The following is a 23,070-nucleotide window of genomic DNA, read 5'->3' on the forward strand; positions in this document are numbered from 1 at the left end:
CCGTGCAATCTGAGGGGGGATGTAGGCGAGGGCGACCAGTACAGGGGAACCCCGCTGGGGGGGGGGGGGAGACCATGAGGGAAGAAACTGGCACAAAAAGGAGCCTATCTACCTATTGCAACCAGGGCTATGCATCCCCGTGAGGTGTTTCACTCACCAGCCAGCCCCTGTCCAGTGGGGCTATGTCAGGGCCAACCTAGGGCAGAGCTAATAGTTGGGCTGCGCTCGCTGGCAAGACCATAAGGATCTGGGATATCCAGTGCATCGCTCAATCCAGCAGTTGATTGTAGTTCTCACAGGAACAGAAAATAAAAAAGGAAGAAAAAAAAAAAATTACATTTAAAAAAAAAAAAAAAAAAAAAAAAAAAAAAAAAAAATGCCAGGACCACAGATCCCAGTAAGGAACCAGGTCCTTACGCCTGACTAGGCAGAAAAAACTGAAGTCCCATACCAGGAAGTGGAAAGTATACCCCCTAGGATGGCCCTAGGGGCGTAGTCAAGTTTTTATCTGCAGGTCTGGAGAAACCGGATTTCTGTTTTCCAGACCAGGGTCGCTTGGAGCCACCGGAGGAGGCCTTGAAGGACTTTCATCCTTTATCACCCGTTCCGGAGGGACGAAAAAACATGTATGTGAGGAATAGGAGGGACCCCATCTGCGATGAAGGTCCTTACCCTTGTTAGCCTGTGGGAAAAAGGTACTCTTACCCCCTGTAAGACCTTTAATAATGTAATGTATTCAAGGGTAGCCCCAAACAGGCGATCACCCTGAAAAGGTAGGTCAAAGCCTTCTTAGAAGTTTGATCTGCAGACCAGCATTTTAGCCACAGTATATGCGGGAGAACCACTGTCAGCGCCAACAGTCGCACCAATATTGGAGCCGCATCTGGCCAGACTGGGGTGACCCCTGGATCTAGATTATCCAGCCCGTCCCCTGGTCTGGCAGTTGATTGTAGATCTCACAGGAGAATACATTTCTATCCAAAAAAAAAAATTGCCAGGACCAGAGATCCCAGCAAGGAACTAAGGCCTTACTCCTGACTAAGCAGAAAAAAAAAAAAAAAAGAATGGGTACCTATAGCAAAAGAAGAGGGAGTATACGCCCTGGGGACTGCCCATAGGCATAGCCAGATTATTTTTCTAATCTAGTGTGCCAGTATAACCCAATGGTGAAGATCAGGAGCTGTGTCCGTCAACTAAAAAGAAAATAATTTGGACCTGTGATTTTATTTATGTTTTAAAGTATAAAAAAAATATTTTTTTGACTAAATAAAGTGGCTATAAAGGCTAAAGGTTTTTAACTTGCATACATTCTATGCATGAAGATACAAAAACCTTCAGTATGCAACTCCCTCTGCTGCCCCCCGAATAGTTAGCAGATCTAGCAATCTGCACAAGAGCGGCTGCTGCCGCTTGCTTTGGGGCAGAGAAGAGGAGGAGCCCGGACCTCCGGCGGACCCAAGAAGAGGATCGGGCTTTCTCTGTGCAAAACCATCGCACGGGAGCAGGTAAGTATAAGATCTTTGCATTTTAAAATAATGTAACCTTTAAGATCACTTTAGTTTCATGACCAACACAGAAAAGATCCCATTACCCTTTGTCATTTAACCAGTACACTGACCTAACAAAGGTAGCAAAAAGGTGTCCTGCTTATTTAAGGTATATTTTTCCTGGTATTTACAGCTCATGTGAAAAAACTAGGTGGCACTTTTAACTGAACCACATAAAAACACAACATTCGCAAATTGAGAAATTAAACTAAAGAAAACATTCATTACCTCTTTGGTGACTGGATACGTGACACAATCCTCCATGCTTGGGAATCTGGACTAGTGCAGTATCCCCGTAACTCCTCTAAAGCTTTCATGGTCTCTAGCTCTCCTTGTTTCCGGTATTCTTCCTCTGTCAGAAAGCGCGGTGGGCTGGGTTTTACTCTGTATTTAGACACCTTTCTGGAATGTCAAAAGAAAGATTTCTGCAAATTGCACAATTTTTCAAAAATGTAACATTGTACCATGTAAAAGGTGATAACCAGAGTGTTCTGCACATTTCACAGTTAGCAATAAAACATAAAATGTATTAAAGCGGCCATCTGCAGGCTTATATTTATCGTCAGGTAGTATGTCGTTAGGCAGAGAGAAGAAATACTGGCAGCCTTTGCTGTAGGTACTCTTATAGATAGAACTAAACTGTCCATGGTGTGAAATCAAATGAAATCCACAACTAAAAATAAAGTATTTTGCATCCAGGAGAAAGTGTTCCCAAATTAAGGAAAACCAACTGATGAATGGTAGGTGTTAGGAAGTGATGAAAGGTGGGTGTCTAGAACCCAGCTTTAAATAAAATGTATGATTGATGACAATATTTTGTATCAAGAGTTAAAGCGGTATTTAAGCCAAAACTAAATATGTAATATATTGCAGCTTACCAATCATCAGATGTGGTGCTACATGTTTTCTTTAGGTTTTTCCCCCTTTGTTTTTCTTTTACCTGGTGATCCGGCCAAACACACACAGCCTGTGCCCCCACTCTGATTGAAGGCGCACAGGGGTACCTTTGGACAGCAGTACTGTCAGTCGGGGGGAGGGTTAGATGTACTAACACATTTAAATACACCAACAAAATTGAAGCCAAACTCCAAGCCAAACTGTTACAGCAGTTTTTTTCTTCATTTTGGGATGAAGGTTTTAAATAAAATAAGTGCTGATTATAAGCACCTGTTAGCGTTAAATGGTTTGTCTCAACTCAGTAACTGATACATTCTGCTGGAGAGCTTGTTCTTAAAAAAAAAAAAAAAAACAGACTTACTGACTGGATCACCAGATGAAAATAGATAAAAGAAAGCCTAAAAAAAAACACCAATGCAGACATCACATCTCAGAAATGGTAAGCTTATGATGAAGGTTTTCTTTTGGAAAGGTTTACTACAGAGTCCTGTTTTTCTCCATGCTTTAGTTAAATTACCACAGCACTGCCAGAAAATTACACTCAGGAAGCCATGCTTCACATACAAATTAGTATATACACTCCGTTTGAGTGCAATGTTCAATAAGAGCCTGTTCACATAGGCGCGACCCGACTTGCCTTGCAGGTCGCCCCAAAGTAGCTGAGGACCCTTTTTCTAAGTCGGAGCAACTTGTGTCGCTCCTATTAGAACGGGTCCTGTGCTAATCTATGTCAGGCGACCAGGTCGCCTGACAAGTCGCCCCAGTGTGAACCAGCTCTCAGGGTTGTTTATTTTTAGAGATATTATCATACATCTCGTTTCTCCAGTTTGATTCTTTCAGGTAAACATTGCTATATAAAAACAAACATTTTTTAGGCTGAGTTCCTATTTTTGCGGGTGGATTAGGTTGTAGGTCGACACCTGTTCCCGCATCGGCAACCAATGCCGAAAAATGTGCTGGATGTGTGCGGGTGTCATTAACCCTAATGGCATGCCGCACACAATGGAAATCACAGGGAAGCACACTGCACTTGAAGTTCCCATGCAGGCTGCGATTCCAGAAATGCTTTAGGGGCCTTTTCACCTTGTTTTAGGAGGTCCAGCAGCCCATTCAAATGAATAGGCTACTGTGCCTGCGCAAAACCCGGCACACAGAGCCACACTAATGGGAAACCCTTAATACTTACTAGTAGTTCAAAAGCCAGTTTTTCTTTTTACCCTAATGCATTTTTAGGAGTTAAAACAGACCGTGAGGAGGTGACAGAACGCCTACTCCCTGCCTGTCAAACGGCATCTAAAAAATTATCCACCAGATTGCTCTTAAGAGGACGATACACATGTAAACAAGCTTTAAAGGCAGTTCAGCAAATCAGGTATAGTCTACCACATCATTAGGGAGCCAGGTTGCAGGGAAAGGGTAATCATGGTGTAATTAAAAAAAAGAAGAAGATGTACATCTCACACACACACACACACTTGTGCTCATAAGTTAACATAGCCTGGCAGAATTTATGATTTCTTGTCCATTTTTCAGAGAATATGATAACACAAAAACCTCTCTTTCACTCATGGTTAGTGTTTGGCTGAAGCCTTTTATTTATCAATCAACTGTGTTTACTCTTTTTTAAATCATTAGGACAATAGAAACTACCCAAATGACTGATCAAAAGTTTACATACCCTGGTGATTTTGGCCTGATAACATGCACACAAGTTGACACAAAGGGGTTTGAATGGCTTTTAAAAAAGGTAACCATCCTCACCTGTGATCTGTTTGCTTGTAGTGTGTGTATGTATATATGTGTGTATGTATATGTATGTGTATATATATATATATATATATATATATATATATATATATACTATAAATATAAAAGGTCAATGAGTTTCTGGACTCCTGACAGACCCTTGCACCTTTCATCCAGTGCTGCACTGACATTTCTGGATTCTGAATTATGGGGAACGCAAAAGAATTGTCAAAGGATCTGTGGGAAAAGATAGTTAAACTGTATAAAACGGGAAAGGGATATAAAAAGATATCCAAGGAATTGAGTGTTCAATCTCCAATCAAGAAGTGGAAAGAGAAGGGTTCTGTTGAAACCAAACCACGGTCAGGTAGACCAACTAGAGTTTCAGCCACAACTGCCAGGAAAATTGTTTGGGATGCAAAGAAAAACCCACAAATAACTTCAGGTGAAATACAGGACTCTCTGAAAGCATGTGGTGTGGCTGTTTCAAGATGCACAATAAGGAGGCACTTGAAGAAAGATGTGCTGCATGGTCGAGTCGCCAGAAGAAAGCCATTACTACGCAAATGCCACAAAGCATCCCGCTTACAATACGCCAAACAGCACAGAGACAAGCCTCAAACCTTCTGGCAAAAAGTCATTTGGAGTGAGGAGACCAAAATTGAGCTTTTTGGCCACAACCATAAATGCTACATTTGGAGAGGAGTCCAAAAAGGCCGATGATGAAAGGTACACCATTCCTAAAATGAAACACAGAGGTGGATCGCTGATGTTTTGGGAATGTGTGAGCTACAAAAAGGCACAGGAAATTTGGTCAGAATTGATGGCAAGATGAATGCAGTATGTTATCAAAAATACTGGAGGAAAATTTGCATTCATCAGCTTGGAAGCTGAGCATGGGACATGGCAACATGACAATGATCCTAAACACAAGGCCAAGTCGACCTGTCATTGGTTACAGCAGAATAAAGTGAAGGTTCTGGAGTGGCCATTTCAGTCTCCTGACCTCAATATCATTGAGCCACTCCGGGAAGATCTCAAAATGTGCAGTTCATGCAAGACAGCCCAAGAATTTACAGGAACTGGAGGCTTTTTGCCAGGAAGAATAGGCAGCTTTACCGTCTAAGATAAAGAGCCTCATCAACAAATACCAAAAAAGACTTCAAGCTGTCATGGATGTTAAAGGGGGCAATACATGGTATTAAGAACTAGGGTATGTAAACTTTTGATCAGGATCATTTGGGTAGTTTCTGTTGCCATTACGATTTAAAAAGAGTAAACACAATTGATTGCTATTAAATGGCTTCACCTAAACACTAACCACGTGTGAAAGAAAAGTTTTTGTGTTATTCATATTCTCGGGAAAATGGCCAAGAAATCATAGCTTCTGCCAGGGTGTGTAAACTTATGAGCACAATTGTATATACATACACACGCACACTTTCTATAGGCCCCGTTTTATCAGTAGAGAGCTGGGAGCACAAACTTGACTATTCAATTTTTTGGTGCAGCATGAGTAATCCTTGGGTGCCATGGTCCCCATCAATTAAAGTTCTGGCCTACCCTGGCGGATTGATATAGAAGACATTCTGAACTACTCTTCTATATTGATGCACCAGGGCAGACCATAACTTTCATTGTTGGAACCATAGCGTCCTTAAATCACTACAGAGCTCTGTCTCGTCCTCAGATTCCTGCTAACCAAACTGATCCTGGGGTAGTTCATTTTAAATTGCTGCAGGCTGCGAGATGACTCCACAGTGCCACAAAGTAAAAAAGGTTCCCTTCTGACCCACTTGTTGAATTGGCAGGCTGGCTCTACCCTCCTATTGGCGGCCCTGGTCGCACAATAGAAAACTTTTTGATCAATAACCTATTCTATCTACAAGGGAATATAGGAAAACAAACCTGTAAAAATTGTATGCCCAGTGCACAGGGTACTCGATCTGTTTTGTGCAAAATGCAATTGCCATCATAGATAGAGCTACATGCCGTACTTGGACACCGACATACATTAACAGGAGACCAACTAGTTGCAGTGTCCAATTCAGCAGATTGATACTTCGCTCGTTTTCTAGTGGCCCATATCTGTAACAGACAGCAAAGCTGACAAAACCCACAATGCAGAGATAGCCTAAAAAGGAAAAAAAAAAAAAAAAAGTTATTACAGGATTTATCATAATCTAATACAATAATAGCCTGAAAAAAACCTAGCAGGAGTTTTTAACCCTTTCTTACTTTATCCAAAAAAACATATATTTGGCTTCAGATATATAATAAATATATGATCACTTAATAACATCTATAAATATCAAGTGTGACTCACTGTTAACAACACAAACAAAAAATGGGGGTCGCCTGCAGCTCAAATTGGGGTCTGAAGGATTTACTCTCAAAATTGGGCATCAGGTGAGGCTTGCAACATACACCTGGTTGAAAAATGGAAGATGTGAACTAAAGACTAGGGGGTAGCCTTGCAAAGCTGAGAAACAGTAGCCCAATGCCAATATTCCAAGAGGCACTTACACATCTAGTGAAGTGTGCCCTGACAGGAAAACATGGCACTTGTTCCTTCAGATTACACGTTTAAATGAAGGTTTCCCTATGCCAATGAGAAATGGAATTAAAAATTGGTACACTCTTACGGGGGATCAGGAATAACAGAGTAAATCTTTCTGAAGGAAGCAGTGGCTGCAAGGTAAATTTTTACAGCATGAGCTACATCAAGGCAATAAAGGGGGATATACTTCATCTCCTGCACCAACAAGGTACCCAGGGCCTCATTCTCCTGCACCAACAAGGTACCCAGGGCCTCATTCCCAATCTATAAACAAAAAAAACAAAGAAAGGGCGCAGCAGCCTAGCGCATTATCCTCAATAAGGCCTTAATTATTCTTAAATAAAAGATGTATACTCACAAACAGGTGATATAAACCAGCATGACAGATTCAAACAGCGAAGTCCATAATTTCAGAGTCCACAGAATACAGTGTATGCTGTTGGCTAATGCATTTCGAGGCTTAGCCTCTTCCTCAGAGCCCGTCATGCTGGTTTATATCACCTGTTTGTGAGTAGACATCTTTTATTTAAGAATAAAGGCCTTGAGGATAATGCGCTAGACTGGTGCGCCCTTTGTTTTTTTTTTTGTTTACAGTGTTAGGTCGACCACCCCAGTCGTGGAGGGCAGCAAGGTCTAGCCATTGGGGATGCCAAGTATGGGTCCCGTGACAGTAGTAGCCGGGGAGCCCGTTTCTGAGTGCAGGAGTAAGATGCCAAGCACCCCAAATTTCTTTTGGAGTAGACCTCATTCTCAATCCCAGAGGCTGGAATCTGTCATAAGGATCTTCCAGATCGGAAGAAAAAGGACTTTCTGGCTCAAGAGCAGGATTCATAAGGTATCCAGGGACAACCTACTCCTCGTGCCAGACAAATCAGTTTGTCCAAGGATTAGACTGATTTGTCCCACAATGACTAAAGTGGAACTGGGCAAATGGTAGCCTCTTTCAAGGTAGTTCAAGGACACCCAAACAAAAAGCAGAGTCAGGTAACCTCTGGGCTTAAGAGTCAAGTAGCAAAGAATTTGAAGTCTCTCCTGGGGAAGAACATTTTTGAGTTAAAGTGGTTGTAAAGGCTCAATGTTTTTTACCTTCATGTATCCTATGCATGAAAGGTAAAAAATCTGTGCAGCAGAGCCCAAGCCCCCCTAAAACTTACCTGAGCTCCATCTCAATCCAGCGATGTTCATGAAAGCCTTGATTCTCACTCCTCATTGGTAGCCATTGGCTCCCGCTACTGTCAATCACAGCCAGTGAGCCAATGAAGAGAGAGTGGGGGCGGGGCGGGGCCGAGCATAAACATACACACGAAGCAGCGGCTCAAGAGCAAGCCTGCTTTGAATCCCCCATAGCAAGATGCTTACTATGGGGGCACTGGGCTGGAAGGAGGGGCCTGGAGCGCCAGCCGGGGACCAAAAAAAGGAGGAGGATCAGACAACTGCACAGAGCATGCCATAAGAATAATAATAAAAAAAAAAAAAAAAAGTTAACACAAACCTTTAAATATCACTTTGAGTTGTGTTAGACCCAGATATACTAAGAAATGAGTTGGTTCCAGTGCTGATTTTGGAGGTTTCGGCCCAGCCAAACCCTTTGCAAGGTCAACTCTGACAGTAATGGTAATGTCAAGCAGAACCACAACTTATTGTTCCCTCAGCAGCAGGTCATTTAGAATGGGGGTCCCAATCATCTCTCACTGCCCGCCTCGCATCACCTCTGTTCGGCCCTTACAGCAGGGCTGCAAAGGCTGCTCTACACAGGTGCAGTCACAAGCAGAGAGAGAGAGAATTACGTCCTCTCTCACTGCCCGCCCTCACTCTGGGACAGAAGAACACATTAAATGCGCATGCGCTAGTTTACCCACGCTGAAAGGAGGTTGCCAGAAGCAGTTAAAACAAAAGTATTTTAATTCTGGTGGGGGAAAAAAAAAAAAAAAAAACACACACAAAATTTGCCGCTGCTATTTTTTGGTGCCAGGCAACACGCTCAGGGCTCCCACCGATTATAAAATTATGGCGCTAACACCAGCCATTTCCCGGGCAAATAGTCATTGGAGATCAACCTCCTGCCTGTCCGTGCCAAAAATTTCTATCACAAAACCAGTCCCAAAAAGATTGGGGACCACTGATTTTGAATACGGATGACTGCAAAGTAAGCCTAGCAAAAGGTTATAAATAGATGCAAATGGCGGCAGAATGGCCAAAGGTCCAAAAATGTAAGTGCAGAGCGCCCACAGCAAGTGAAGAAACCATTGATGTGCTGGAAAAATTGGAACATGCAGGTACACACCCTTGAAGAAGCCAGAAAGTCCCCTTGATGAAGGGAAGCCATGTCAAACCTAGCAATAACCATATGAAAATGCGGAAAGACATTTAAGACCTAGAGATCAAAAATTAGGCAGATGCCCACTTATAGTTTAGGAACTGTGAACAGGTTAGAGTTGATCCCCAGGAACCATTCTCCCACGGGCGCTGCAGACAGGTTGCAGTGCAGAGTGGTCCTTAAAAGTAGATTCGCCCCTGACGACGTAAGGTGTTACGAAACCGGTAAGGAGGAGTTGGCTTGGTGTCCCATCAGGAAGGTCTGCTATACTGTACCAAATGCGGACATGCTGATATGACGATATGACGACACATGCATCCATTGTCTGTGAGGATTGCGGACATGCTGACACAGGCATCCGCTGTTTGTTAGGACTGTAGTCAAAGGCTTTTATTTATTTATTTATGGTGGGTGTTTTACTTTATGAATAAACATATTTTTAATTAGGTACTGCACCATTAGTTTTTCCATTGCTGTTTTGTTTGGTGAAACACTTCCCCCTGCTGGACACTCTGAATACATCTGTCTGCTGGATAAGTGGAGTCCACCTCATGCAATTCAGGCACCGTGATCTTTCCTCTTAAATTGATGAAAGCGCTATTGATCATTGTTAAAACAGTGATCCCATCTCTCTGGTAAGAGGCAGTGTGCTCTAAGTGGTGACAGTGTAGGGCCTCCAGGATCACTGTCGGTTATCAATTTTACATTTTGGGGTGGAAGATTATCACAAGAGACTTTGTGTGTGTCATGGACTTTTATGCTTAAAAGCGCTGCATTTTATATTTTCATTCTCTACTAGGATGGTGGACACTTTGTAATGATGGGATTTTTTCCAGATCTACAGGGGGACGCCCACTTTTTAACTAAATCCAGGTAAAAGACTGGTTGACACTTGGAAGGTACAGAGAGCTTGTCAGGATTTTTCCAGTCTCCATAAAGAAAAACAGCAAATAGTGGGTAGATTAGAAAGGTCTTGGCACTCTAGCACACCTAGACTAGATTCAGCGCTGGTAGAGACAATGGTCTGCTCTTGAAGGGAGAGTAGCCCGAGTATGGCACTCCAAAGTGAGGCTTCAGAAAATCTGATCCCAAAAGCCAGGGGTCTTCAAGCTATATCCCTCCAGTTGTTCAGCAACTACAATTCCCATCATGCCTAGTCATGTCTGTGAATGTCAGAGTTTTACAATGCTTTATGAGATGTGTAGTTCCGCAACAGCTGGAGGGCTGTAGTTTGAGGATCCCTGCCATAAGCTGACCATCCCAGTAGCAATGGAGGAAAAAGTACGTAGTAAAAAGGTTGAGATTTTTTTTTTTTTAGCAGAACAGAGAGAAGACATCCATTCTCTAAAGCACAGGTGTCAAACAAGGCCCGCGGGCCGAACGCGGCCCCCCAGGCCATTCCATGTGGCCCTCGCACCTTTCCTGCAGCACCCCCCTTGTCTCTGCCCCTACCTTGTCTTTAGTAGTCGGCAGCAGAGAGGACAGAACTCCTTTGCCAGATCCTGCACTCCTGTGTGCAGCTGCAGAAAGGCTTGTCTTTGCCCCCACCTCTTCTCAGCAGTCCGCAGCAGAGAGGAGGGCAGAACTCCTCCTACCGATCCTGCACCTCTCTGTGCAGCTGCAACACCACCTTGCCTTTGCCTCCCCTGGTCTCAGCATTCAGCAGACACTGGAAGCTGACTCCAGCCCTCTGGAGTCTTTCTTCTTCCCAGATCCACCCGCATCTTCTTCCTGGCAGCAGCACAAGGTAAGTGGGTGCATTGTGATGTAAGGAAGGGTGGGTGTCTCCTGACTTCTGATGGTGGGGGGATTTGACATCTTATGTAAGGGTGTAGGGGGTGTGGGGTGCTCTGGACATCGAATATATCCGATATAACTGGCCCTTTGAGGGCAACCATAATGCTGATGCGGCCCGCGGTGAAATTGAGTTTGACACCACTGCTCTAAAGGATACTTGAGTGTAGCAGAGATTATCCTGCACTGAACAACAAAGAAAACGGCCACTGCCCCCACCTATAACTGGCCTTCATAGCAAAGAGCACATGGAAGGGCAACGCACATGAGACAAACCAAAATAAAATTCCCAGTTCAATTTGCTAACCAGTTTGCTTACCAACCAAATTAACCTGTCTAAAAGTTTGCGTCAAAACAGGGGTTTAGTTAGCACAAATTTGCAAATGCAGGTGTAAACTGCAGGGCCACTCCACGGCACCCTGTATTACCACCTCCAGGCTCACCTGCCCCCTATCTATCCATTAGCTTGCATGTGCTTCCACTATGAAGACTCAAATTCACTAGAGTTAGGACTGCAGGTAATACAAGGTGCCGTGGAATGGCCCTGCAGCTTACACATGCGTTTGCAAATGTGTGCTAACTAAACCTGTTTTGACGCAAACTGTTAGACAGGTTAATTTGGTTGGTAAGCAAACTGGTTAGCAAATTGAACTGGGAATTTCATTTTTGTTTGACTCATTATCCTGCACTGGCCCACAATGTTTTTATCTACAAACGTCCAATTTTCCTGTAGGTAAGCGGCATAAAGCAAAAAGTTTAAGACTTCCTTTGTCTCCCAATAGACAAAAAAATGTATCATTTTCACTCAAGGGTTTAGTTACAATACAACCTCTCCAGCTGATCAGACTCACAGTCCCTTCTCCTCCCTGCCACCAGAAAGAAAAAAAAAATACCTGGAACAATCCAGGTAGGTAGGGTATGCACTGGTGCTTACCAACCGTGTAAGTTCCAAGCTGCTACTAGGAGTTTGCACAAGGCTTTCCATTTATTGCTGCTTGCCTCTTTCCCAAGCACTAAGTGTGATTTCTCTCTGCTGGCTCCTTTCTCTGCTATTTGCATGAATCGCTTCTGACAGCTTTTCTCAAGAGAAGAGATAAAAGGGAAGAGAGCTCCAGCCCACTGTGACTGAGACCCTTAGCATACTCTCCATGTTCTGTGTGAAGGGGATGTGCCCCTTCCCTCCAATCAGGGCTCAAAGCTCTCCTTACTTAGATCTGCACTGAGACTTCAGATCACTGCCTCCTGCTAGATCCTTGGATCTGTGTGTTTTTAGGATGATCTACAGAACAGATGGCTGCAGATAAACATGTACAACTTATGTCACTTCAGAGGGTTTGTGTAAGGGTTTTTAACCACTTCAATATAGTGGTATTTTCAGAACACCATAACTCTTACCAGAATGCAGGCGCTACAAGTAGCAAGCCCAGTGACTCAACCTATCTATAGCTACCATAAAAACATCAGTTTTTAAATGTGGGAAAAATAGCAAACGATCTACCTCAATTAAGACAGAATACAATAAATGGATATCACAAGGACAAAGACAAATACTCTAGCAATGACCATGTTCATCACAAAGAACTTACGTACCTAAAAGATATGGCCAATATTCTGTGCAGATTCCCTGAAAATTTTTAACCACCAACTGGATAACGTAAAGAGAAAATGACCAACCGCCTACCAGTAACATGTAGAATGAACTTTTCTGAAATGAGAAACAATGTCACTTTTCAACTTAATTATAAGCACACATGACTACAAACATGTCTTGTATTACATGCAACACCTTTGTTTTTAGTAGTCTGCAAGGTCCTATGGATGTTCCAGGAACTTCTACAGCTAGGCCCCAATTACTTTACAATGCTTTTACAGTAAATACACTTTGGGACTTCAGATTTTATTAGGCCCCACAGGCCGGTTATGTATCCTACTACAACCATTGAAATACTACTACTGATCATTATTAGATGCACTAATTGTTGTGGTAATCTTGAGCAACCATCATACAGTATTCACAAGATGCAGCATTGTAAAAAAACAAGCACGCATGAAACATCTACTGAAAGGGAACAATACTAGGTAAAACACTACTAGCTATACCTTGAGCTGGATAAATGAGAAGCTTCATAGTCCTATTAACTCTATCCTAAGATAGCACCTACAGTGTAAGAGGAGACAAAAACCACAGCTCTTACCCTTGGCAGCAACTTGGAGAGCATGAACACAAGAATAAGCATTGAGGCCATCATACCCACACTTACACCTGTACTGTAGTAAAAGATCTGACTTCTGTAAGAGAAGAGACAAGCAAAAAATCTAAGACAGATGAACTGAAAGATGAGATTTACTGTATGTATAAAACATTTTTTTTTGTTAAGACAACGGATTAAAATCACATTTTACAATCTAATGTAAAACGGTCAGCAGCAACTAAGATGGTACATGGGATGGAATTGGTGCCGGTTATGCAAAAACCATGAATAGAGGGCCAGCTCCTGTGACAATGCAATACGTGTCAGAGTAACTTGTAGCTCCCGCAAGCTCAGGATTACATTTCAGAGTTTTGAAAATCTAAAAGAGGATCGTACGCTCAAAAAAAAAAAAATAAAAAAAAAAAAAAGTGTGCAAGCAGTTTAATTCTTTCAAAACGAAATATATTAATGTTGCCATGGTAGCAAGCACGTACAACTAAATTACAACTTAATGTAAATCTATACTAAAAGAAAGTAGATTGCTTTTTTGATCTCCCTTTCAGAAAATGCTTGCTGATTAGCTGTCATGCTGTTTGAATTGCTCCAATAGTAAGGTACTGGGTTGCTTGTTCCAAGTCAGTGAAGGTACTGGGATCCAGAGACAGCAAGGAAACTAACATTTTCAGAAGGTCTGCAAAGGCAGCTCCCATATTCTGCTCTTTATAATTTTTCTTTAATCTAAAACAAAACATTAACCCATCTAAAACAATTAAACATTTTTTACATTTTCTGGAAATTTCAAAAATACCTGCAGCTTTATCCCAGAGGATCCCAAAACCTGGGGATTCATTTATGAAAATTTCTCTCAACTCCTCAAACCTTTATACTAGTTTGTGAGGATGTCCAACATACTTGGACCACATGTGGGACTTGTCCGTAGAAAGGGTAAACCAAAATAGGACCACAGCTCATCTGAATTTGCATACACAAGGCCTTAGGGCTGGTGCGCAACAGATGTGGTGAGACTGCATTGGGCAGATATTTCAGTGCAGTCCCACCACTATGACAAGGCAAAATGCCTTGTCTCCTATGTGCCCGGTTCACAGCATTGCGGTGGTGTGCGGAGAAAAAAACTACTGCATGAAACTGAACCGCCTTTGTGACATCTGATTTATTTTTAAACGAAGCTCAGCTCATCATCACTGTGCTGAGCCCAGCTAGACCACTGAAGTGGCTGCTGTGACAAAACCCTTAAAGCGGAGTTCGGGGCAGAAAACATTTTTTTACCTAAAAATACCCCCGGGACAGTCAGGGCTAGTGCATTTAAGCAACAATAGCCTCTGAACTGTCCCGTTTCACTTACCTGTAAGAAATGCTTACCTTGAAAATGTCTTCTCCAGCGCTGCCATCTCAGCTGTGGGCAGCTGAAGCCAGAGCGTCCCTCTTTGTGTCCTCTTCGGTGACGTCAGAGTCCCAGAATGCCCTGCTCGTCACTTCCGGTGCAGGCGCGTAATTCCCTGCTGAACAGCTTTTGGGCATGCCCAGAAGCTGTTTAGGTATGACGAGCCTACACCGGAAGTGATGAGTGACTCCGGTGCAGGCGCATTGACTCCTGGGATCGATGACGTTCGTCTCCCAGGAGTCAATGCAAGGAGGAAGTGACGTTTTGGGCCGCAGAGGGAGGAAGGAAGGCAAGTATATTTTCATTAAAAACAATGTAAGTGAAAGTGAAACAAAAAAAAAAAAAAAATTAAAAAATTATCCAATTCTTTTTCAGGTTCATCTAAACTAGCGGAGGTGCAAAGATAGTTTTTAGGGTGGAACTCCACTTTAAAGTGAAGTTCTGCCCCCAGAAAAAAAAATTAAAGTCAGCAGCTACACATACTGTAACGATACCGATAACAGAAGTTACACTTTTGGGTGGAACTCTGCTTTAATGTTTTGGAGCGCTCAGGCACAAAGCTGCAGATTCATATAGACATCTCTAGGGGACTGAATTCAATCTGTACTACCAGTTTTGCTTTTTTTTTTTATATGACTAGGTACTTATAATAAACAGAAGCATAACTGACAAAACTTGCATAACCTACCTACTAAGTGTATCTCCATAGAAAAACAATAGAAGACCAAAAAGGAAAACCAGGAAAAGCTTGGGCTCAAACCCTAAAAAAAAAAACACAAATAAATCAAACGATATATAAATACACACACACGTAAGACAAGTTGTAAGTCAAAAGGCTGTACTTTGTTAAAAAAGAGGTATAAGTTCTTCAGAAAATGTAATAAGCAAAACAAAAATTTATACTCATCTAGGAGGAGGCAGCTTTGGTTGAATGCTGCCATCTGGCCCCCGTTGCGTCAAACTGAGGACTGACCAAAGACCGCTGATCATTTGATTCTAAAGCCCCGTACACACGTACTGATTGTCGGCCGAACGATCGGCCGTCTTTTGTCCAGGGCTGTCCTGTCGGTTGAAAACTGCAAAAGACTGCACACGAATTTTGTCAGCCAACAATAGCCGACTGCAGAAGTGATGTCATGTGATGGTTAACTTTCCGTGTGTTTTTTCTTCTCTGAGCATGCCCAGTCTTGCCAATCTGTTGATTGTCGGCCGAATTCTGTACTGACTGGCGAACAATCGGCCGTTCTGGTGACGGCCAACAAATAATTTAAAGTCTGCACAACATATTCTGTTCGGCCGAAAATGCGCTGTCGGCAGCATCATACTAGCAAGCCTACAATCGGCCGATCGGTCGGCGGCCGACAATCGGTACGTGTGTACGGGGCTTTAGTCTTCAGAACAGTGAGCCGGTGACTGCCAGTCACCAGCTCTCTGCTCTAGCTCTCCAGTAAAAGCTGGAGGGGCAGCCCCTCCAGCCCTCAATGGAGCGCAGGTCTATGGAGAGGGCAGGAGTCACTGTAAAGTTAGGATCGGCTGAGTGATGTCAGACGACAACAGGCTTCAGCATGCTACAGCTGAAAACGAGTCACAGGAGGGCAGAATGAACTACACTCCTGTGATCCATAGAAGTAGGGCCAAAAAAGCTTTGACCATGCTTCTTCCTAAAATTAGGATCATTGTATCTAAAGTTTGATTGGGCAAGTAAGAATTGTCTGCACATTACTGACTGCTCGTTTATACACCACATTCTAGTGGTTTTTAGATAATCAACATCAGAGTGGACCTAACTTGTTAGGCCCATTTCACGCCTGTAAACTGTACGCTCAGGTGTGAATGAAGCCTAAGGCTACATTCACATCTAGGCGTTGTCTTTTTTTACAAGCATTTTTGTGCAGGCATTTTTAGGTTGACAAATGACCAATGAAAAAAAAAAAAAAAGAAAAATATTAGCCTGGAATCTGATAAAAAGAAGCTCATGTACTTTGAGCGACGGACATTTTGCTTAAGGCGACAGAATGCTCAGATGTAAACAGGAGCCCTTGAAATTAATAGGATTTGTCTTGTTGGGCGTTTTTAGAGCTGAGGCTTAGAGCAGAAAATCGCCCAAAAACGCCTAGATGGGAATGGAGCCTTAGAGATCCAAAGCCTTCAAATGGGTGTAAAAAAAAAAAAAAAAAAAAAAAAAAAAGTTTGGGCTATACTACATACATGCACATGACCTTGTTCTAAAGATGTACATGCGGCCTGCAATAATAAAGAAAAAGAAAAAGAAAAAGGACAAGCATTACCTCTCAAAAGCACTACACTATAACGAGTGTCGTCCTCAATAACATGCACTTTAATACAAGTTTTGTTGCTGTGGAGATCCACATTAATGTAGGTGTCATTCGATTTTTCCTTCAAAAAAGAGAACAGGCTGCCCACACTGAAGGTATCGGTTTCCAAAAGCTGCTCCTCACTATCAACTTGTGTCACTCGAATCATTTTGGTACTGTTCACCCGTATCTGTATATGAAGAAAATAAATTCAGGCTAAAATTATCTTGAAAAGCGATCACATTCAAAAAAAATAATTTAAAGTATGTGTAAACCGTTACCTTGTAAAGCAACCTATTCACTTAAAATATATTTCACATAAAATGGAAATGAAAGGCAATAAACATTTGTGTATATGAATAAACAATGCCTTTTTTTTTTAATGTATAAGTGCTCACATAATCTGTATTCTAAGTTGCATACAAGGGTTGGAGAAACAACGATACACTAATCTTCATAGTGAATGGCTGTGCGGGGAAAGGGGAGGCACGTGTCAGCACAAGCCTGACCTTTAGAGGACAGGCAGGCTCTTCTCCAAGCACAGCCAGAAAATTAAGAATAGTTATTTAGGGATGCTCCGATACTGAGTATTTTCACGAGTACTTGTGAAAATGCTCTAGATACCGATACTTTGCGGTGCGATTCCATACAAAAATCGCATGCAACGAACAGGAATGCAGTGCGATTCCTGTCTGAATCGCATGCAATTTCCCCCACCACTTGTGTGTGAACGCAGTAAAGAAAGCGAAGCACCATGTAGTGCAGCAAAAGGCAATTAAAATGTTATAACCATTCAAAAAGTAAAATATCTAGTTAAATGAGAGCTGCATGATTGATCGGTCAATAAAAAAAAATATATATATCTCCCCCCTTCCTCACGATCTTAAAACGGCATGCCCTCGATTCTTAGGGCTCTTTCTCACGGTCCGCCTCCGTAGGCAGATGACAGCTCCGTCTCCGCTTGCAGTGCGGAGAGGGAGGTGTCAGAGCCCCCGCTGCTCTCTATGGGGAATCGGATGAGAGCGGACCGCCTGTCCGCTCTCATCCGATCCCCAGGACGGATGGAAAATATGGTTTCCATCCGTCCGGATTTCACGGACAGGATCGGATGTGGATGGCAGCGGGTGTCAGCGGACATGTCACCGCTGACATCCGCTGCTCCATAGGGCTGAATGGGGCATCCGATCAGATCCGCCTAAAAAACTGACAGGCGGATCTGATCGGACCGCCCGTGTGAAAGAGCTGTTACTGAGCTGTTCTCTGCTCACTCACAGCTGTCAAAATAAATAAATAAAGGGAGCATCCAGCAAATGTATATCAACATTGTTAAAGCTGCTAGATAACTACAGTGCCTTGTGAAAGTATTCGGCCCCCTTGAATTTTGCGACCTTTTGCCACATTTCAGGCTTCAAAGATATAAAAAACTGTAATTTTTTGTGAAGAATCAACAACAAGTGGGACACAATCATGAAGTGGAACGAAATTTATTGGATATTTCAAACTTTAACAAAAAAAAAAAAAAACTGAAAAATTGGGCGTGCAAAATTATTCAGCCCCTTTACTTTCAGTGCAGCAAACTCTCTCCAGAAGTTCAGTGAGGATCTCTGAATGATCCAATGTTGACCTAAATGACTAATGATGATAAATAGAATCCACCTGTGTGTAATCAAGTCTCCGTATAAATGCACCTGCACTGTGATAGTCTCAGAGGTCCGTTTAAAGCGCAGAGAGCATCATGAAGAACAAGGAACACACCAGGCAGGTCCGAGATACTGTTGTGGAGAAGTTTAAAGCCGTATTTAGATACAAAAAGATTTCCCAAGCTTTGAACATCCCAAGGAGCACTGTGCAAGCGATATTAAAATGGGAGTATCAGACCACTGCAAATCTACTAAGACCTGGCCGTCCCTCTAAACTTTCAGCTCATACAAGGAGAAGACTGATCAGAGATGCAGCCAAGAGGCCCATGATCACTCTGGATGAACTGCAGAGATCTACAGCTGAGGTGGGAGACTCTGTCCATAGGACAACAATCAGTCGTATACTACACAAATCTGGCCTTTATGGAAGAGTGGCAAGAAGAAAGCCATTTCTTAAAGATATCCATAAGAGCCAGTTCACACTACCGCGACGCTACTTTAGGTGGCAACCTCCGAGGTCGCGGTGCGAGCAGCGCGCCGCGACCTCGGAGCGGCCGCCACGGACTTCATAAACTTGACTTCATAAACTTGACTTCATAACAAGCTCCGGACCCTTTTTCTAGGTCGGAGCGACTTGTGTCGCTCCTATTAGAACGGGTCCGTAGCTTCCCTATGGGAGGCGACCTGCGGCGACCTATGAGGCGACCAGGTCACCTCACAGTTCGCCCTAGTGTGAACCGGCACTAAGAAGTGTCGTTTAAAGTTTGCCACAAGCCACCTGGGAGACACACCAAACATGTGGAAGAAGGTGCTCTGTTCAGATGAAACCAAAAAAACTTTTTGGCAACAATGTAAAACGTTATGTTTGGCGTAAAAGCAACACCGCTCATCACCCTGAACACACCATCCCTACTGTCAAACATGGTGGTGGCAGCATCATGGTTTGGGCCTGCTTTTCTTCAGCAGGGACAGGGAAGATGGTTAAAATTGATGGGAAGATGGATGGAGCCAAATACAGGACCATTCTGGAAGAAAACCTGATGGAGTCTGCAAAAGACCTGAGACTGGGATTTGTCTTCCAACAAGACAATGATCCAAAACATAAAGCAAAATCTACAATGCAATGGTTCACAAATAAACATATCCAGGTGTTAGAATGGCCAAGTCAAAGTCCAGACCTGAATCCAATTGAGAATCTGTGGAAAGAACTGAAAAATGCTGTTCACAAACGCTCTCCGTCCAACTTGACTGAGCTCGAGCTGTTTTGCAAGGAGGAATGGGCAAACATGTCTCTCGATGTGCAAAACTGATAGAGACATACACCAAGCGACTTACAACTGTAATCGCAGCAAAAGGTGGCGCTACAAAGTATTAACTTAAGGGGGCTGAAAAATTTTGCATGCCCAATTTTTCAGCTTTTAATTTGTTAAAAAAAAGTTTGAAATATCCAATAAATTTCGTTCCACTTTATGTTTGAAGCCTGAAATGTGGCAAAAGGTCGCAAAGTTGAAGGGGGCCGAATACTTTCGCAAGGCACTGTATAAATACAATGCTTTACAATGTATAATTTCCTTCTTTTAGATCAAAGGAATGAACTTGCTCTGTAAGTGAGGGCAGTTTAACCTCTTGACCCAGTTGTACTTTGAGTAACCGCTGTTAAACAGGTGTTAGTCCCGGTTCACACTTCTGTGATGCAGGAACGCTGTGAATATACAGCGTGTTCCCGCATCGCATCCGCACCCCTGGCAGTTCACACTGCCATATGCGATACGTAGGGGGGTGTCAATTAAAAGTTAACGACAACCCCAGTTGAGATCGCATATTGCAGTGCGATCTGCAAATTCGCACAGAATCGGATCGCACTCGTGTGAACCACCATGTGATCCGATTCTGCTGCGGATAAAAAAAAAAAAAAAAAAGTCATGTGCGTGTTTAATGCGATTGTGGTGCGAATTTAGCCATACAAATTGTATGGCTGAAATTTGCACCGCACAGAGATCGCATGCAATTTAGGAGCAGTGCGCTCCGAATTACATGCAATCTCACTAATGTGTACCGATACTTAAGCTTATCAAAGTGAATCAGGGTGGTAATTCCCTAGAACATGTTTAATAAGCCATGTTAAGGTAGGAACCAAATAACATCTCTTCACCTTACCGTGCGGTCTCTCTGATAACTACAGTGTTAGTATAGGAATGTAGCCGTTTAATAACCGTGTTAGCTTAGAAGAGTCTTAAAACCAGCGTAAACTTACCAAGTCAGACCAGGTGTTAAGGCCTTCTTTCAGTGTAGAAGAGGAATTTCACAGCTCACTGTGGTCAGTAAGTGTTTCAGTACAACACTATTAGAGAGTGCAGGGTATGTGTTCACCTAGAACCCAGTGTCTGCAGCACCCACATATCATGCATGTATAATGGCAGAGTGAAAATCATGCTGAGAAAGGAGAGCAGTAGACCTAATGACAGAGATGCATATTTCCTACTGCATGATGCATAAGACCACTATCTTAAGCCAGTTATACATGGTTCAAAATTGGGCTGGTTTAGCAGGGACCGAATAAAATTCCATCAATGTATGGGCAGGCTGGTTGTACAGAAGTTGAGTAGTAGATCAACTTCTGTACAACCAGCCTGTCAGGTTTTTCCCAATCAATTAGTGCTGCCAGGTATAGCCTGCGGTACTGATCAGTATTCTGATGGAGGGGAAGTATCCCTGCCGTCAGAACACAATAGCTCAGTGGAAATGATTCCCCCATCCACATAAATCGATTGTGTGAATCAAGTCATTTTTTCGTTTAATTCGCTGGTTGAATAAAAAAAAAAAAAAAAAAAAAAAAAAAAATTATAGAATAAATAAATACGGGGTCAAGCTGTATAAGCTGTGTGACAGGGCCACAGGCTTTACAGTTAGTTTCCGTGTTTACGAGGGAAAAGATAGCAATGTGGAGCCCCCCGAACTGCCCAGACTACATAGGGAGCAGCGGCAAGGTTGTGTGGGACTTGGTGTCACCCTTATTCAGAAAGGGGTACCATTTGTACATGGACAATTTTTATACAAGCGTGCCACTATTTAGTCACCTGCTCGAATTTCAAATTGGTGCATGTGGCACCATGTCACCTAATCGCCGGGGCTTCTCCCAACGGCTTGTAAATTCCCCTCTTGGGGGGGGGGGGGAGGCTGCTTGAAAACGGACAAATTGCTTGCAGTGAAGTGGAGAGATACACAGAATGTTTTCCTTCTGTCATCCATTCACCCAGACACGACAGTCCAAATTACTACAGCAACTGGTGTTATGGAGAACACCCTCTGTGTCAACAAATATAACCTTAATATGGGAGGGGTGGACCTGAACGACCAAATGATAGCGCTGTACTTAAGTTGCCCGTAAGGCCAGATGCTGGTACAAAAAAGTGTCTGTTTATTTCAATTGGCTTTGCTGAACGCTTTTGTGCTATACAAAGCGTCACGACGTAGTGGATCCTTCCTACAATTCCAGGAAGAGATCGGAGCCTACCTGTATCCAGGAGGTGTTCCTACCCAACTTCCCTTACCAGATGCAGTGAGCCGGCTGCATGAGAGGCATTCTCCACATGTCCTCCCACGTAACCCTACACAAAGACACCCGCAAAGAAGAGGTCGTGTCTGTAGGAAGCGCGGATTTAGGCGTGACACCCGTTATTGTCCCACCTGGTCTCTGCATCAGGGAATGTTTCGAACTATACCACACACTAGTGGAATATTAGCATAGGGTACAGCATGACACAGTGTAGGGCACACTAACACAGGGTCTCGAAAGTTGTTCGATGGCTATCGTCATTTTGAGAGACCCTAAGCTGGAACGTTAAAGTTGAAGAAAAAAAAAAAAAATAGTTGTCGTTTGAGTTAATTTTCTGTTCTTACTCTGCTCTTCTACTGTACTTTGTTACTGCTTTTCAGGTACCAATTGTAATGTTTTCTTTTACTCTTCTATTGTTAACCAGTTTGCTTTGCAGGTACACCAATCAGCTGCCACACTGATTTATATATATATATATATATATATTCTGACACAGAGTTTGCGCTCAGCATATATACACCACCGCAGTTAAAAAAAAAAACAAAAAAAAAAAAAAGGCATACATGCTTTTATCATGTATGCCCAGCATTAGAGAAGCGGGTGGATGTTTTGGGTGGTCTAGTGATGGGTATACTACACATTTTCTAGCGGAGATTTCTTCATCCCCATTGATCGATGTGGATGAAGGAATCTGTTAGGTTCTCTTTTTCGTTCAGCCCACAGGCTGCATATAAAAAAAAACCCTACAATATATGCCAAACAAGGACCAGCAATGTACTGGTACATTGCTGGACTTTGAGTGGTTATACCAGGATGATGCCTGCAGATTTAGGAATCATCTTGGTATCGTTTTTTTTTACAGCCAGCGGTCGGTATACATGTAAAAGCGATCCTAGCGGATAATTAGCCGCTAGACTGCTTTTACAAGCAGTGGGAGGGGGACTCTTCAACCCCCCCCCACCCCCCACCCCAGCGTTTCTTGGGCTCTCCTGTCCCACCGGTTAACCCAAGAGTGCAGCCGGTGATTCAATTATCTAACCATAGAGCTGATTGGAGATCAGAATGGCTCCAATCATCTCTATGGCCTAAGACACCGGAAGCTAC

The 23,070-nt window shown here is 43.0% G+C and overlaps 1 protein-coding gene across 1 annotated transcript in view; it reads right to left on the bottom strand.

Annotated features, from left to right (window-relative positions):
• NEMP1 (nuclear envelope integral membrane protein 1) overlaps positions 1-23,070 on the bottom strand; it is a 72,991-nt gene that overhangs the window by 37,042 nt on the left and 12,879 nt on the right. The window contains exons 3-8 of the mRNA XM_082247218.1: positions 16,744-16,960; positions 15,144-15,216; positions 13,057-13,150; positions 12,452-12,566; positions 6,099-6,324; positions 1,776-1,949 (exon numbers count right to left, since the gene is read on the bottom strand). Coding sequence (XP_082103344.1) covers positions 1,776-1,949; positions 6,099-6,324; positions 12,452-12,566; positions 13,057-13,150; positions 15,144-15,216; positions 16,744-16,960 — 899 coding nt within the window. The remainder of the gene's footprint in view (positions 1-1,775; positions 1,950-6,098; positions 6,325-12,451; positions 12,567-13,056; positions 13,151-15,143; positions 15,217-16,743; positions 16,961-23,070) is intronic.

This window comes from Pelophylax lessonae (assembly GCF_965119305.1).
Source record: "Pelophylax lessonae genome assembly, chromosome: 2".
NCBI lineage: Eukaryota > Metazoa > Chordata > Amphibia > Anura > Ranidae > Pelophylax > Pelophylax lessonae.